The 15,821-nt window shown below is 38.2% G+C and overlaps 1 protein-coding gene across 1 annotated transcript in view; it reads right to left on the bottom strand.

The window, feature by feature from the left end:
- Positions 1 to 919: 919 nt before the first annotated feature.
- The window catches only part of ano8b (anoctamin 8b), a 39,585-nt gene continuing 24,683 nt past the window's right edge, over positions 920 to 15,821 (bottom strand). Inside the window, exons 7-17 of the mRNA XM_067387453.1 lie at positions 15,109 to 15,236; positions 14,500 to 14,661; positions 14,252 to 14,404; positions 13,758 to 13,884; positions 13,346 to 13,401; positions 13,160 to 13,234; positions 10,234 to 10,971; positions 8,316 to 8,507; positions 8,070 to 8,201; positions 5,603 to 5,713; positions 920 to 5,098 (exon numbers count right to left, since the gene is read on the bottom strand). Of these exons, the coding sequence (XP_067243554.1) occupies positions 4,406 to 5,098; positions 5,603 to 5,713; positions 8,070 to 8,201; positions 8,316 to 8,507; positions 10,234 to 10,971; positions 13,160 to 13,234; positions 13,346 to 13,401; positions 13,758 to 13,884; positions 14,252 to 14,404; positions 14,500 to 14,661; positions 15,109 to 15,236 (2,567 nt within the window). The 3' untranslated portion in view covers positions 920 to 4,405. The remainder of the gene's footprint in view (positions 5,099 to 5,602; positions 5,714 to 8,069; positions 8,202 to 8,315; positions 8,508 to 10,233; positions 10,972 to 13,159; positions 13,235 to 13,345; positions 13,402 to 13,757; positions 13,885 to 14,251; positions 14,405 to 14,499; positions 14,662 to 15,108; positions 15,237 to 15,821) is intronic.

Here is a 15,821-nt window from a genome sequence, read left to right as displayed (position 1 = left end):
TTCACTATGCTGATTAAACAGCTGTTGTGGGGAAATAGCTAATCATTTAATTAATCGACAGCCTGTTTGCTAATCTTCAGGATGTTTTACACTAAACGATACTTTTGTTGGGAACTATATGTAAATTTTAGCTTTATAAAAATGCATTTTTTTTAAGAGAAGGCAGACTAGGGAATGTTGCGACTGATGTCACTGCCATTACACGATAGGCTGAGAGGTGCCGCACGTGATTAAGTTAGCCGTTACGCTTTCTCCAATGGTAAGAGATACAGACCCTCAATCTCTGGATATACGTCACAATAGGGAAGTAAAGGCTAGCACAGCTTACGTTTCATGCTGACTTTAAATAGAAGAATTGAAAAAAAGCAATTCTTCTGATTCCCAATGAACTCAAAATTTATTTATTAAGTTTCTTCAGATAAAAGCATCTGCCAATTGCATAAATGTTTATACCCTAAGATGGTACTTGAGAAAGCGACATAACAAAATACATAAAAGAACATTTTTATTTCAGGTCACAGCTGCCCAGCTGCAGTCAAATTGAGACGCAAATATTATTATCGTAATAGTAATTTTGTACGCGCATTCCACAAGACAACAGAGTATCGACATTTTGCAGTCATTTTCATGCCCCTAAATGAAAAATAAATCACAGTTTCAAGACAAGCATAGGTTAATCAGTTTTTATGTCAAATCAGAAATTGAACCATATCGTAGCCTACTAAACTGTACGACAAAGATTGTGCAAATTCATATGAATTTGCCAAAACGAAAGTGTTAAAAATGCTAAAACTGTAGAAAACTGTAACTGAAAGAGAAACTGAAAGACAACTCAGAAAAACAATAAATTTAAATCTGTTTATTATTCCATTTCAATTCTTACAAAAATATGACAAAATAAAAGAAATAAATAATCCCATTCCCTTCTTTAATAAAGAAAAGTTTTACAGTGGAACATTGGAAGAGCTCATGATAGGTTTGTGAGGTTGCCTTCAGAGAGGGAATTCTGTGGCCCCCTCATCACAATCAGTTCATATTTCACAGTTAGACCGAATGTAAAGCAGTTCTTACACGACAAACCTATGCATCCTCGTAATGCTTCCAGCTATCGGCAGCTTAACTATTCACATCTTTCAATTAAACAACAATAACAGAAACGGAAATGTTTTTTATGCCAGAGCCGACGGTCTGACTACATTAACCATATGATGTGGACGGATGATACAGGGATGACAAAACATTACAGCAGAAAAAGAAAGCAAAAAAAATAATAAAAATTTTTGACAGCCCATCAGTCAGGAGCCTCAGTGACTTTTAAATATTTAACATATCCAACCTTTTCACATAACAAATTACATCTTACAATTTTCAAATCCAATGTGGAGTGTGTATTAGTAGTCGTGATAATATAACTAACATTTTAAGACCCACAGGAAGTGTATTGCTGTGTCAGGCCAGGTTGTTGTAGTTGTTGTCAATGAGATGAAATAAATGAATGGCTTGATAAACATGTACTAAACATAAAACAGATTCAAATCACCATTCAGGCCAAAATATTATTGCAACAATGTCTGCTCAGCAAATCCTGCCAACCAAATTAATAACAAATGCATAGCTTGTTTTTTTTTTTTCTATGAAACTAAAAAGTAAAAATGTAATAATCCATTACTTGAGGCACCTCTTGTTTCTTCATGACCTTACGCTGGAATATAAGCTCATACACAGATTCCACTGCTTCACAGAAACCCTTCATTGGGTGTGACACCGTGACTTGTGTAATGGGTTTTTGATAGCAACAACTGAGCACATTGTGTTAAGATAAGACCCTCCCGTAGTTGCTCAGGACAAGCTTAGTAATTCAAAGAACACACATTCAAACCCCCTCTAAAGACAGAGACGGTTTGTTTGAGAAACTATTACGTCTTCCTTCACATTTCTAAACCGAAGCACGTGCTTAGCAGCATTACACTAAAATAACGTGTCTTACACTAAAATAATGTGCAAAGAGGAGGCAAATATTAGTTTTGCTTCAGTAAAAAATGAAACAATTATATAAAAAGGTAGCCATGAATGGTAACAAATGCTGAATATTAAATTGGAGTAAAAAAGTGACAGTATATTATTTCAGTAGTGTAATAATAAAAAATAAATTAGAGCATTTTCATATGTAATGAGGATGGTAATGAGGCATGGTACTGCTTATATTGGCTTGCAGGATAATTAATATTTAATTATTAAATCATTATCATAATACCAGTGAAAGATTTGGAAATACTCATTATTACTAATTTCCAAATTTTAGAATAATAGGAAAGCCATCAAAACTATGAAGTATGGGAATTATGTAGTCATCTTAGAGTAGTTTCCAATCTGATGTGATGTAGTTAAGAGGGGTTAAAGTCTACTCTGTAGGTAACATATCAGCTTGAATGTTCAAAACAGAGCTATAATGATAAGAATATTGGTGGCAATGCAATGTGATGGCTGTCAAATTCAGGAGATGACACACATTTTTATGATGGGTGTCCATCCGGCCTCTCCTTCTGCATTTGTGTACAGTGCTTCACAATAGTGTGAAATGGATACATGAATTTCAAACAAATAAGTAATCGACATCACACACCCCTTCGCATTTGTCTCTTGCACTTTTCATTATTGATTTTTTATCTTATTAATTAACATGAAAATATTGCCATTCGGGGCCTATTATTCGGTATGGACTTACTAAACCACCAGTCGTTTTTGCTTGTAAAGTTGCTATTGCTCTACTAAACCAGCTGTTTTAAACACATACAAAAGTTTTCAGGCCTAATATCACCCATAGTTGGAACTTCTGCTTATTGTGTGATTATTGTTATGATGTTATGGAGGTCATACTGTGTGATTGGTATAAACTTGTTTTTTTTTTCCACAGGCAACCCAATATGTTACAATTATCAAACTAATAATTAAACATTGCTCTTTAAAAACCGTCAGAAACGCAGCTCATGCATTCCTATTTGGGTTGCAGAAAAGGCAATGTGTGTGTGATTACGTGTTTGGAGGGGGTCTTTTCTATGGAGTTCTTCTGAAATAGCAAAGCCATTATGGGGCGAATTCACTAAACAGTTGCACCACTGTAGCGTGTGGCATTTCCGCACAAAACCGCGGGTCTTGTTTACCAGCTGCAATCCAACTTAACCAGGTTCTATATGCGCCAATATAGCACAGTGTCATGCGTATTTAAATGATGTCTTTGTCATTCTTTCATCGTCAGCTCACTTTCTATCCAAATGAAGCGCTGACAGAAAACGTTTTATTTTAAAATGGATGTTTGTGTGCATTTTCCAGTAGTAATTGTAGCAAGCAAATATTTTCTGACAGTTTTAAAAAGTTCCTGCTGTGAAAATTGTACCAGCCGCCGTCTCTAAGCTATTGTCTGGAAATAAGGCGCAAGTACTTTCGTGGCAACCATTACCTGATTCGCTTACTTAAGTGAATCGGGTGCTAAAACAACGCGGACAACACGTGCAAACACACAACGCTAATTTGTGGGCGCAATATATTCGAAAGCCGAAAGTAAACTTCTCTAGTCCGTGTTCCGCTCCGGCTTGCAGACAGTCAGCATGACGCAATTTTCGTCATTAGCACAGTCCGCTGATGTCTGTGCACACCATACTTGCAGCCCAATTTTTGTGTCCATGTGGACTTGTGCATGTCCAATAGTGCATGTGTGAGAGATTTTTAAAAAAGGTAGCGTTGAACATCCATCTGCGCTACCTAGTCAATAGAGTACACTTTTAAGTGCTCGCGCACCCCATTGTGCGTTAGATGAAGCGGAACACGGAAAATGAAGTGAACCTGGACCTTTAGTGAATTTCCCCTTATATATTTTACTTAACAGCTTCCAGGTCAAGTCTTAGGGTATGTTTACACGACCACGATGTACTAAAAACGGAAAAGTTTATCCTTCATGCTTTCCAGAAAACAACGATCCCTGTTCACACGGATCCGCAGAAACGACTGAAAACGCTGTATTATGCTGCCAGGCCAGTAGATGGCGATGTCACTTTGTAAAGAAACACTACGCACCTTTAGACTGAACAAGTATCACGCATGCCATGCGCATGACCTCACCGTTTTCACAGATTCTCATTTTTGTAGTTTACACAGAGACGATGACGGTATCGTTTTCAAAAACTTGCACTTTGAAACCCGTTTTCAGGACCCCAAAACATCATTGTTGTGTAAATGAACGACCAACACGCATAAAAAGTTTTGTTTTTAGTTAAAACGGTGTCGTGTAAACAGCCCCTTACACAGCCTCAAAAACCAGAAGAGGACCTTCTCCTTCCCTCTCTCCCTCCCTCCCTCAGTGTTACTAAGTAGTTTCTCACACTGTTTTTTAATGGAGATCATTTTCTTGTTACATCTTAGGACCTGAAGGATCAGCATCGGATGAGGATCCATTCTCCTCATTCTCTCTACAAGGGGATGGGATTTCGTCCGGAACCCCATTGAGGTCGGACTTATTGGGGGGCTTGTCGTGCATCTGTCCCCCATCCCCTGGTTTTGAAGGTTGAGCCCCGTTTACACATGCCCCTCCTTCTGATTTCCCAAAGTTAAAGAGTTTCCCAGGATTGAAGGACTTGTTGGGTGATTGGGACCTCTCTGCCCTCTCCTGGACTGGAGGAACTGTTGACGTACTAGAGGAAGCTGTTGCGGTCTCTTTTTTGTTCTCAGGAGACTTCAGGAACTTGAAACTAAGAAAACCCGGTAGCTTGGGTTCACTACCCGTGGGTGACTGTGGGGAACGGGCCGTGCCGGAAGAAAACTTATTCTGCAGAGGGATGATCTGCTTCAGTTTCATGACATTGTTGTTACCGAGAAGTGAGCTGGGTCGCTTGGGTTTCTCCCCACCAGAAGCACTTCCCCCACCCCCTGGTCTGGATTTGCCACTTTGGCTCTTGTCATGGTGGTGGTCGCCTCCCGAAGAGTCAGAGCGGCCGTCGTCTCGATCACGCCGAGCCTGATACTCCGCCTGGCGCTGTCGCTCCTCCTCCTCACGCTTTCTCCTCTGTTGCTGCTGGTAATGCTGCTGTGCCTGACGCTCATGCTTCTGAAAACACATGTACACCAGCAATGAATCCAGTTGCTGCCCCAATTCTAGAGAGCTGAGAGTTGTCAGGATGTTGCTAAGCAATTGCTAAGGCATTCTGGTTGTTTTAGTATGTTTATTCTTAGGGTGTTCTTGCTCAGTGGTTCTCAACACAATATTCGAAGCCCCCATATAGGGTAAGACATTGAGAAGTTATTTTCATTATTTCAGCCATTATTATGACAGAGCTGTTTGATTTAAAACATTTTTATGAACAGAAACTGGGAGTATTGATATATTAATTAACCATGATACATTGTGATTCTAGTTTGCTCAGGCCCCCTAGACCCGAACTAGACTTTTGGGGTCAAACGTGCTCAGGGCATTGTTCAGATTGCCTACTGGGTACACTCTTAGTTTCCTAAATATTCTTTGGTCAAACACCACTACTAATATAAAGCTAAATTCTTTGTTTGAATCATCAGAATGGCTCTTGAGGGGTTGAGGCGATGGATGTGCTATTACCTTGAATGCCTCTTTGCGTTGAAACTCCAGCTTGGCCATTTCCTCTCCCACCCAGCTTGGGATGTCTGGTATTGCCACATGAATTATATACTTCAGTAGTACTGCAAAGTGCTGGTCATGAATGGAAAGACAGAAAGAAAAGCAGAAGTTAAAGTCTGTTTATTATCATTTCCCTCATGTGTGGTATGTCAAAAAACTGAATACAGTTCTCCTGGAGTCACAGCACAGAACATACAGTCTTTTAACACCAAATCCTATAAACAGAAGAAAAAAGAGGGCTACAAGTGAAAGAGGTCAGTTCAGAAGAAACTTCAGACTAACGGGCAAGGATTGAGAATAGAACAGAGGTATGCTTCATGACTGGCCTGGAAGCACACAAGTAACAATGATGACATTTTTGGGTGTGAGTGAGTGTGAATGACAAAGCTAAACTCATGTGATTTCAGCCCTCAGGGTGCCATAGCTTTATTTCTAAAGGCTGGAATACACTACACAACTTTTGTCCAGAATTTAGCCCTGATTTGCAGTTTGAACAAGTTGACGCTAGTTGCTGAGACAGTCTGCATATTTTGGGCAGTCAGAGTTGGCAGATTAATGATAAAATTTAGTAGTTTATTATGGGCATAGACTACTTTTTTTAGTTTCATACTTTGACTCCATTCAGTATGAGAAAATCAAACATGTTTTGATATTTTGAGCTCATTACACTAACAATTACATGAACAAAGAAAAGCATGCTAGTACACCCTGTTATCCAAAGTGATTTACAGTACATTTAGTAACTTCATAACCTACAACACTAATGGTGTCAAGGTTCAGTTAAATTGAAATATGCCAAGGTTCAGACTACATAATATTTTTGTTTGTTACGATAGTCATAGATTATGCGATTTTGACTTCTAAATTCTTGCCATGTCGTAGACAAGAAACTGCTTGCTGACCAATCAATGCTTGCCATCTTTAATAATGCGTGTGATGAAAGAAAAAAGGTGTCATAATATTCCAATGTAAATTTTGTGATTTAAAGGGGAACGCGCAAACAGTACTGTATGTGTATTAATTATGACTAAAATCTATTTTGGAGGGATTAAATCAAATGTTTGTTGGAAACTTTGTTGTATTAAATTGTAATTAAGGTATGAGAGGTTGTGCTGTATCGTGAATAAGTCATGGCAGAAGGTCATTGTTAGGCGTGACTTATTCACGATACAGCACTAGCCTCGAGTACCTTTTTGCTTTTATAAAATGGTTACCACACAATACAAATATTAAAGCCAAAAATATGTATCAATACAACTTTCATGAAGTAAACTTTCACTAAAAGCCTTCCATCCACCGGAAAAAAATAGTCCCTGACTGTGAACATCAACAGAAGTTACATTATCACGCCATTAGATGGCAGTCTGTATGAGTGTGTCAGTCAGTAGAAGACTTTTACATTGAAAAGACTGAATTGTTGTGAACACGGAACAAGACACAACTGACAAATGCTTTGACTAGCGCTGTCAGTCACGGGAAAACCCCTTAACTGTTAAAAGGACAAGATAATACATCGGACATTTAAACAGATTTTTTATTATGAACATAGGACTGACCTGAAGGAAAATGCTAAATCTGAATGCAGGTAATAAACTCAATCACTCGATCTCTTTCTCACAATTCTCTTCTATAGTAGGCTTCAGTGAACAATATAAATTGAGAACAAACAGTTTACGTTGCTAAGAGTGGTTGCTAAGGGTGTTATGTAGTGATACACAGAACTGTTGAGTGAAGCGGTCATAGCCGTGTTTTATCATGAATAATACAGCTATTGACCAAACAGAATCAAGGACAGGAACTAATCATTTTATAAAGGAATCATATCCTCTGTGTTTGAGTGCAATGACTGGATAACATTACACTGTAGACAAAAATGGGTGGTAATATAATGTAAAAATAAACAAGATAACATTAAAAATAAAATTTATTCAGTCTGGCAACACCAGCAGTGCTGACAATCGCATCTCTCAGATAATGTTACACAATAAAATAAAAGATGACATACATAGTAGTGTATCACGTAAGACTAAATAAACAGTTTTAAATATTGACATTTATTGTTAAGTTAAACTAAGCTAGTTTAATTTTCTTCTCAAAACTGGCGTCTGTTCTTTGACAATAATACAGGAGGAATTTCCTTTACGCTACTAATTGGAGAAGGATGTGACGACATGTGTACTATGATAAAGGCCTATTGGTCACCGTCACAGATGTGACAGAACCCGTTGCGAAGGACCGAAAAAAAATGAAACATTCAAGTCTTTCTGTTAAGATAAAACAATCGATTCTTGCGTTCCAACGCCCATTGTTGTTTACAAATAACCATGACAACCTATGATCGTGCCAAAATTTGGCTGATATTGTGTAGCCTGAACTTGGCATTAGAGTTATATAGAGTGCGTGTATGTGCTTGAGAGTGCGTGTGTACCTCTAGGATGACAATGGAGATAATGGCCATCTCAGGACTAAGCCAGGGAAACAGTCTCTGTAGCTGCCCACACTGACCAATCAGATAGCAGTTCACTATGATGGCAATCAGACCCATGGCTTCCATCACTGTCTGTGCAATGATACAGGATTTTACACAACCTTGTAATATAAAGACACTCCTAGAACAATATCAAATGAACACATTTGTCCTTTGTGTATTTCAGAGTACTCTGTGTAGTCTAACCTGCCATTGTCCGATGCTCCCCACCCTCAAGCCGAAAGGTCTCTGAAGGCTGGTGCACAGTTTAAACGCGTCACTCCGGATCTCAATGATATTGTTGATGAGGGCACACATGGCGGCCAATGGGAAGGCAGAGGAAAAGAGCACCACATATCCAAACTGGACAAACATCTCCTGGTAGTCCTGAAATGTGTCCTGGAGAGCAGTTAAAGGATTAGTTCACTTTCAAATAAAATTTTCCTGATCATTTACTCACCCTCATGTCATCCAAGATGTTCATGTCTTTCTTTCTTCAGTCGAAAAGAAATGAAGGTTTTTAATGGAAACATTCCAGGATTATTCTCCTTATAGTGGACTTCAATGGCCTCCAAACGGTTGAAGGTCAAAATTGCAGTTTCATTGCAGCTCCAAAGGGCTTTAAACAATACCAGACGAGGAATAAGGGTCTTATCTAGAGAAACCATCGGTCATTTTCGAAAAAAATACAACTGTATATGCTTTATATAAACAGATGATATAAACAGATTGCACATGCTTCCGCTATTCTTAAAAAAGCTTACGCCGTATGTCCTAAACCTTCCCTATTTTACTTACGGAAAAAAACAAAACTGGCGCCACGTTCGTTCCGTAAGTTGAATGGAGAAGGCGTAGGACATACATACAGCGTAAGCTTTTTGAAGAATATGGAAAGCGGAAGCACGTGAAGGGCGATCATTTGTGTTTATAAAGCATATACAGTTGTATTTTTTTCGAAAATGACTGATTGTTTCGCTAGATAAGACCCTTATTCCTCGTCTGTTATGGTTTAAAGCTCTTTGAAGCTGCACTGAAACTGTGATTTTGACCTTCAACCATCTGGAGGCCATTGAAGTCCACTATAATGAGAAAAATCCTGGAATGTTTTCATCAAAAACCTTAATTTCTTTTCGACTGAAGAAAGAAGGACATGGACATCTTGGATGACATGAGGGTGAGTAAATTATCAGGAACATTTTATTTGAAAGTGAACTAAACCTTTAAAGGCAGGGAAAGTGATTTGTTCCAGAAACATTTTTTGTTATGCTGGTTGAAAGTTTCTTCACATCCTGATAGCAATCACTAAGTGGTCTAAATGTATTTATATGTATATATGTATCGTCTGTGGAACGCATAGGTCTTAGATCTTATGCTTTCAAAGCTAGCTCGCTATTGCTAGCCTCACTGAAAATTGCATACTTTACCTTTAAGGGACTTTGTTTTATAAGTTTAGAGTTTTTCTGAAATTATGTCAGTTGGAAGTATATGTTTGACTGCAGACAGTAAAATATCAGTAAACTAAAACACACAGATATTCATTGTTTTCTGATAACACACATACATTACATAGACATTTGCAGTATACTGCTTTAGTTGGAAAGCATTGTGTTCTGTTTAAATACTGTTAAAAATAAATAATATTTTACACTACCGTTGAAAAGTTTAAGGATGTTCAGTTTATGTTTTTAAAAGTTTCTTATGCTCAGAATAAAGAATAAAATTCTTATAATAAAGCATATTCCACAATTATTGGCACCCCTTCATTTAATACTTTGTCCAACCTCATTTCGCCAAGATAACAGCTCTGGATCTTCTCCTACAATGCGTAGTAAGGTTAATGAACATATGGCAATAGATCTGAGGCCATTCCTCCATACAGAATCTCTCCAGATCCTTCAGATTCAGAGGTCCATGCTTGTGAGTCATGAGTCATACATTAACACATGATTATCCATGCATTAGTTAAGCATGAATTAATGCATATTAGTGCACCCATATTGTAAAGTGTTACAAACATATATAACTAAAGATTCAGTTAGTTTTGAACATTTTCTGTTAGCACCGCTAATGAAAAGATATGTGTATGTTGTTTATCTTAGACTATATGTATGGAGTGTCTTCTGACCTGGTTCGTTTGCATGCAGCTCTCGATCTCGGCCTGTGTCAGCGTAGCGGTTTCTTGCTCCTCAGGAGGATCCATCCATGAATCTCTCTTCGTCTTACTGTCAGCCCTCTCTAAGCTCCGCCCCCTCCTCCTGAGCCTGACTGACGTGCTGTTCTCCAGTCCTGTTGGCAGCGGCTCCGCTGTCAGTTCCTTCATCTCCGGAACCCCATTTTCATCATCATCATCGCACATCTCAAAAACCGAGGCAGGATCCATGCCCCTCTCCACCATGGTGGGGCTCCCCTCCTCCAAGAAGCTGTCATCCACTGGGCTGACGCAGCTTGCGGACTTGCGCTCCACCTTCTCAATGAAGCTGACCTTTCGCAGCTTCAGGCCGCAGTCGATGAGGCTCTCTGATTCGTTCTCTTCTTCGCTGTGCCTCTCCCCAGGCTCCTCCTCCACATCCTCGTCCGGGACGCCACAGCCTCCATTGAGACACTTGCGTTCTCGCCTCTCTTGTGGGCCCTCTTCACCCATCTGTGGGCCGTGCAGACCTGACCCGAGCACAGTGGGGTCGCTGGGCGAGACCTGCGCTCGCCCTGCTGCGAGTCGCCCGTACTTGAGCAGTGCAGACACCAGCAGCTCCCAAACAGCCCGCAGCGTGAGCTCACCCAATCTGTGCCGCTCGGCCAGGTAGGGCTGCAGGACTTCCTTCATGTTTTGCACAAACTGCCGGATAATCAGCAGCGTGGCCAGCATCTACAGCAATAGAGACACCAACAAGTTATACTCTCGCATGACAAGGCCGAACATTAATACAGATATCACAATTTCAATTCTAATTTTATTTGATTCCAATTTATTTGGCCATGTGTCAGTTAAAATGTAAATTTTCATTAGATATGAAATTCTTACTCTCTCTTTCTCTATATATTACACACTACCGTTCAAAACTTTATGGTAAAAAAAAAAAAAAAGAAAAGAAATTAATACTTTTTAATTCAGAAAAGATCCTTTTAAAGGTGCAGTGTGTACATTTAGCGGCATATAGCAGTGAGGTTGCGAATTGCAATATAGAGAAGCTACGGGGACCAACACAGGACAAAGATGTCATCGTCTGAGACAGCAGAGTCAAGCAAACACGCTCTGTAGAGAGTTTGTCCATTTAGGGCTACTGTAGAAACATGCCGCCGCAAAATGGCGACTTAAAATGTAAGAGGACCCACGGTGTATGTAGACAATGGTTTATTCTAATAAAAACATAACAGTTTGTAAGGTAATATTGCATTTCTGTCAATAGATCCTCCTAAAATTTACACATTGCACCTTTAAATTGATCAAAAGTGAAAATATATAATGTTACAAACGATTCTATTTCAAATAAATGCTGTTCATCATAGAATCCTGAATAGAATAAAACAGTATAAAAGAGACATCTTTCAAAAATATAAAAGCATTGAAACTGACTCAAAAGTCTCCAAATTTTGAATATATACTGTATTACTTTCAGGATACATTTTTTCCAGCTGACGAATGATAAAAAACATTGAGCATTTAAAGTGACTGATAACATAACTGCGTGCTTATAATAAACAGAACGAGGTCATCCGTTGGTGTGAATGCAAATACAGTTATCGTTATAGTTATTGTTCTTAGTGTGAACGGGACTTTACACCACCTTTTTATCTCAATTACGGACTGCAAACTTGTGGGGCTGTATATTCAGCAGTGTGGGTACATTTTTATTTCACGAAGACCTGATAAATACCGACTAAATTTAAGCAGTAGGGCAATCTGATTGGACCTTGCAATTTTCTGCATTGTGCCTCTATATGTACATCTACCTGCAGACCTGCAAACTCACAAGAGGTGAAAAAGGTGACGAACTAAATAGTTGTAGGGGGGTCTGGGGGCATCGTCCCCCATGAGAACATTTTTGTGATTTTAACATGTAAACGAGGCGTTAAGAAGATAAATAGAAAAAAAAAATTTTTTGCTTCACAAAAAATAAAAATAAATATATAAATAAATAAAAACTGACATTAGGGCTTGGGCATTGACACAAATTTCACAATTGGATTCAATTTCAATTCATGAGCTTGCGATCTGATTTTGATTACCTTCGATTCAATATTGATTAATTCGGGGCCTATAAGGTAAAGTATGTGGCAAATTTCCTCAAAGAAAAAAAAAATATCTCTCAACTAATGTTGTAAACTATACAGGGAACCACAGTTGGTGCATCATTATATTATTAAAGGTTACAATTAATCGCTTTATAAGCTACTTGCATATAAATTACCCATAAAGAAGTTTTTATAATAATGTTATAATACATTTTTAATGACATAATTATGTTTCTACTTGTTTTTTAGGGTATAAACATTTAAATGATGGCTGCCATAAAACGGATTTATTCAAACATACATTCAATATTAAAGCACACGTTAAGTACAAATACAAGGTATACGCAATAGCCTATAGTGCATATATTTAGCAAAATACTCCTCTCTAAGTTCATTTTTGTTGCTGACTAGTGAGTTTTTGGACACCGAAAGACTTTCCTGATGTAAATGGGATGGTAAATGTGACATTTTTTACAATCTGTTTTATTGACGTCTTTCCATGGTTGAAACACTCATTGAGCGATTACATGAGATATGATACGGATTTCATTAAGTATGTTTCAAGATGCCTTGAAAGGTTCATTCATGTTTATTTCATGTTGTAACTAGTAAAGTTGGAGAGATGATCGGTTTGTGCGTTATGCTTTGAATTGAGGCATTGTCACGCACCACAGAACGCCAGGAAAGATAGCGACAAAGATCTCAACGGAAAAAAAAAACCTCTTCGAATCTACACAATTCACATAAATTACATATTTTGAATCAAAACGGCGAATTTTGCAGAAAAGCGACTAATTTGCAGTCCAGTCAGAGACTCTCACCTCTTTCAGACGCTCCATGTCTTTGAGGTAGAATCCAATATAGAAAAGGCTGAGATAAGAATTTACAAACTGAAACTGAGAAAGAAAGAAAGAAAGAACATTTCAGGAGCAAAACGTGAGCATTTTAGATACAAAATGTTGAGTACTCCAAAATGTAGCTATATATATTTTTTCACAAGTACTTACAAGAACCATTTTAATGATGAGATTTTTCTCATAGGCACTCTGGAGTCTGTAGTTTTCTGTGGGAAACAGAAGATTCAGACATTAGTATTCATCTCACAGAGGCCTAACAACTAGTCAGTATTTATCTTCTTTCTCCTCCTTACTCCTGTGTTTGGTTTCTGGATGGCTGTATTCCACAAATCCAGACCACTATCCATTTCAGCCTGGCTACTTTTTACTATTGACTATTCAACCAAAACCAACTGAATTTAGTGCACAGTTGCCTAATAAAATTTTGATTGGTTGAATACAGTGTTAATGAACATCTTAAAAAAATAATTAAGTAGTTTAGCACAAAGATACACATTCAAGTGACAGCTGCACTGATTGAGTGAATATAAACTTCAGCTCATGCAGATATCCTCTGACTCACCCATGTCATTTAGCCAGCAGGCGATCTTTCTGTACACCTCGTCACACGCCGTCACAGTGATGGCCAACATGATTTTAGGGATAAATCGTGCTACTCGTGGAAGCTCCTTAATCCCCATCACAAATTCCTGCCAAACATCACTTCATTACAACTCACATTACATGAACAAGTATTTGTACCGAATAATATGCAAATCCATATATTATTTTTATTATGAATATTACAAATATTATTTTTTTTTTCCACATGTGGTCCACTTATAATGTTTTATGTTAATGCTTTTTTTTCTTTAAAAATGTTATATATACAAAATCATCTTGTGATGTTATAAAAGATTTTTTACAAGTATAAAAAGCACACGCAGTCTCTCAATTAATATGAGGTCATGAAATCTGCATGCATAATAATGTAAAAAATATTGAAAAATAGGCTATCACAATGCAGGACGTCATCTACCATAGATCAGTATGTGTGTGTTAGAGTGTGTAACTCACCTGAAGCTCAAAGCAGACGAGCATGGCCAGAAATACAAAGCAAAGGCATAATATACAGACAGGAAAGCTGACCAGCCATCTGAACACTCTCCTCCTCCATGGAGGGTAATAAAACTCTTCACAGCCCGTTACTGGACTGCACCGTTTCACACCCTGCCCCGAAGAGCAAGAGAGAAAAAAAAATATTTAAAGAACCATTTTAAAAAGAAATATGTGTTTTTTAGACATATCTTTCACACTGTCATTACCCTGAACTGAGGTCTGGGCTCCTCCAGGGACTCGGCTGGGGTGTCCAGTGTACCCCACTTATAAGCGAGCTCCGCCCCTCTGCGTTTCCAGCGCTCCAGGAACAACGTGGCCCACACCACATTAAAGAGAGCAAACACCACACAACAGATATCCCTGCTGGTCTGAGAGGACAGCGACAGGAACACAATATGAACAATAGTAGACTCCAATATAAACATTTCAATCATAACTATTAAAATTGTTTTAGCATGTAATGAATATGGCAATGTTAATGTATTTGGTCTTGGTGGACTAGATCTACAGCAGTGTTCAGGGTAACACATTACAAGTAACGGCAGTTATGTAATCAGATTACTTTTTTCAAGTAACTAGTAAAGTAACGCATTACTTTTAAATGTATAACAAAATATCTGAGTTACTTTTTCAAATAAGTAACGCAAGTTACTTTGTTTTCCCATTTATTGACTGTCAACTCTCCTGTCCCCATGTTGAGAGAAATGATCACACATGTGGATTCCATAAATTAAATTTGAATTCATCTTTCAAAACTCTTATATAGTGGATTAGTCACTTTTATGGTATGTTATGGTGAATAAGTGATCAAATACCTGATCTGATTCTGTGAGCATCCACAATACAAAGCCAATAACAGCTGGATACAACATGGAAGTGGTGTAGAAACCCAGCCAGGCGAAGTACATGGCAATCTTTGCTCCAAAATAATCACAAATATCATCTAACACAGAAAACAAAGAGGACACAGACAAATCTTTCAAGTATCCAAGTAAGGCTGCAGCAACTAAGAGATTAAATCAAAAGTAATTAGTTATAAAAAAATAATCAACAATGAATTTGTTTATTGAGCATGCCAGTCACAAACAAACGGAGCACAGCATAATGAATTTTTGAGAGCGGAAACTTGGGACATGTGGACTTCACTTCAACGGACGATGCAAAAGAATAGGGATAGGACAGAGCAGGACTGAGTGTTGTGGGAGCTGGAGTGATTGCGCAACACACGCCTCACAAGCAGCAGAACTTTTATTTTGCCACAGTTGCCGACGCTGCTTCCACTTTTCTGGTCATGAGTATGAGGTAACACAGCTCTGTTTATCATATTTGAGTGTGTTAAAAATGATGTTATAACGTTACTCTGTGCGTTCGCTCGGCGGCTGCTGTGAGACACTGTAGTAAGATAGATCGATTTTAGAATATCATATTAAATGCTGGATAACTTGTGTTGATAAATGACATGAAAACAATTTTAAAACATATTATGATAGAAAAAATGCTATATTACTGTTACTAAAAATAAAGCTGC

The sequence above is a fragment of the Chanodichthys erythropterus genome, chromosome 6 (genome assembly GCF_024489055.1).
Source record: "Chanodichthys erythropterus isolate Z2021 chromosome 6, ASM2448905v1, whole genome shotgun sequence".
Taxonomy (NCBI): domain Eukaryota; kingdom Metazoa; phylum Chordata; class Actinopteri; order Cypriniformes; family Xenocyprididae; genus Chanodichthys; species Chanodichthys erythropterus.
Note: the sequence above shows the minus strand (reverse complement) of the source record. Positions and strands in the feature narration are given on the sequence as shown.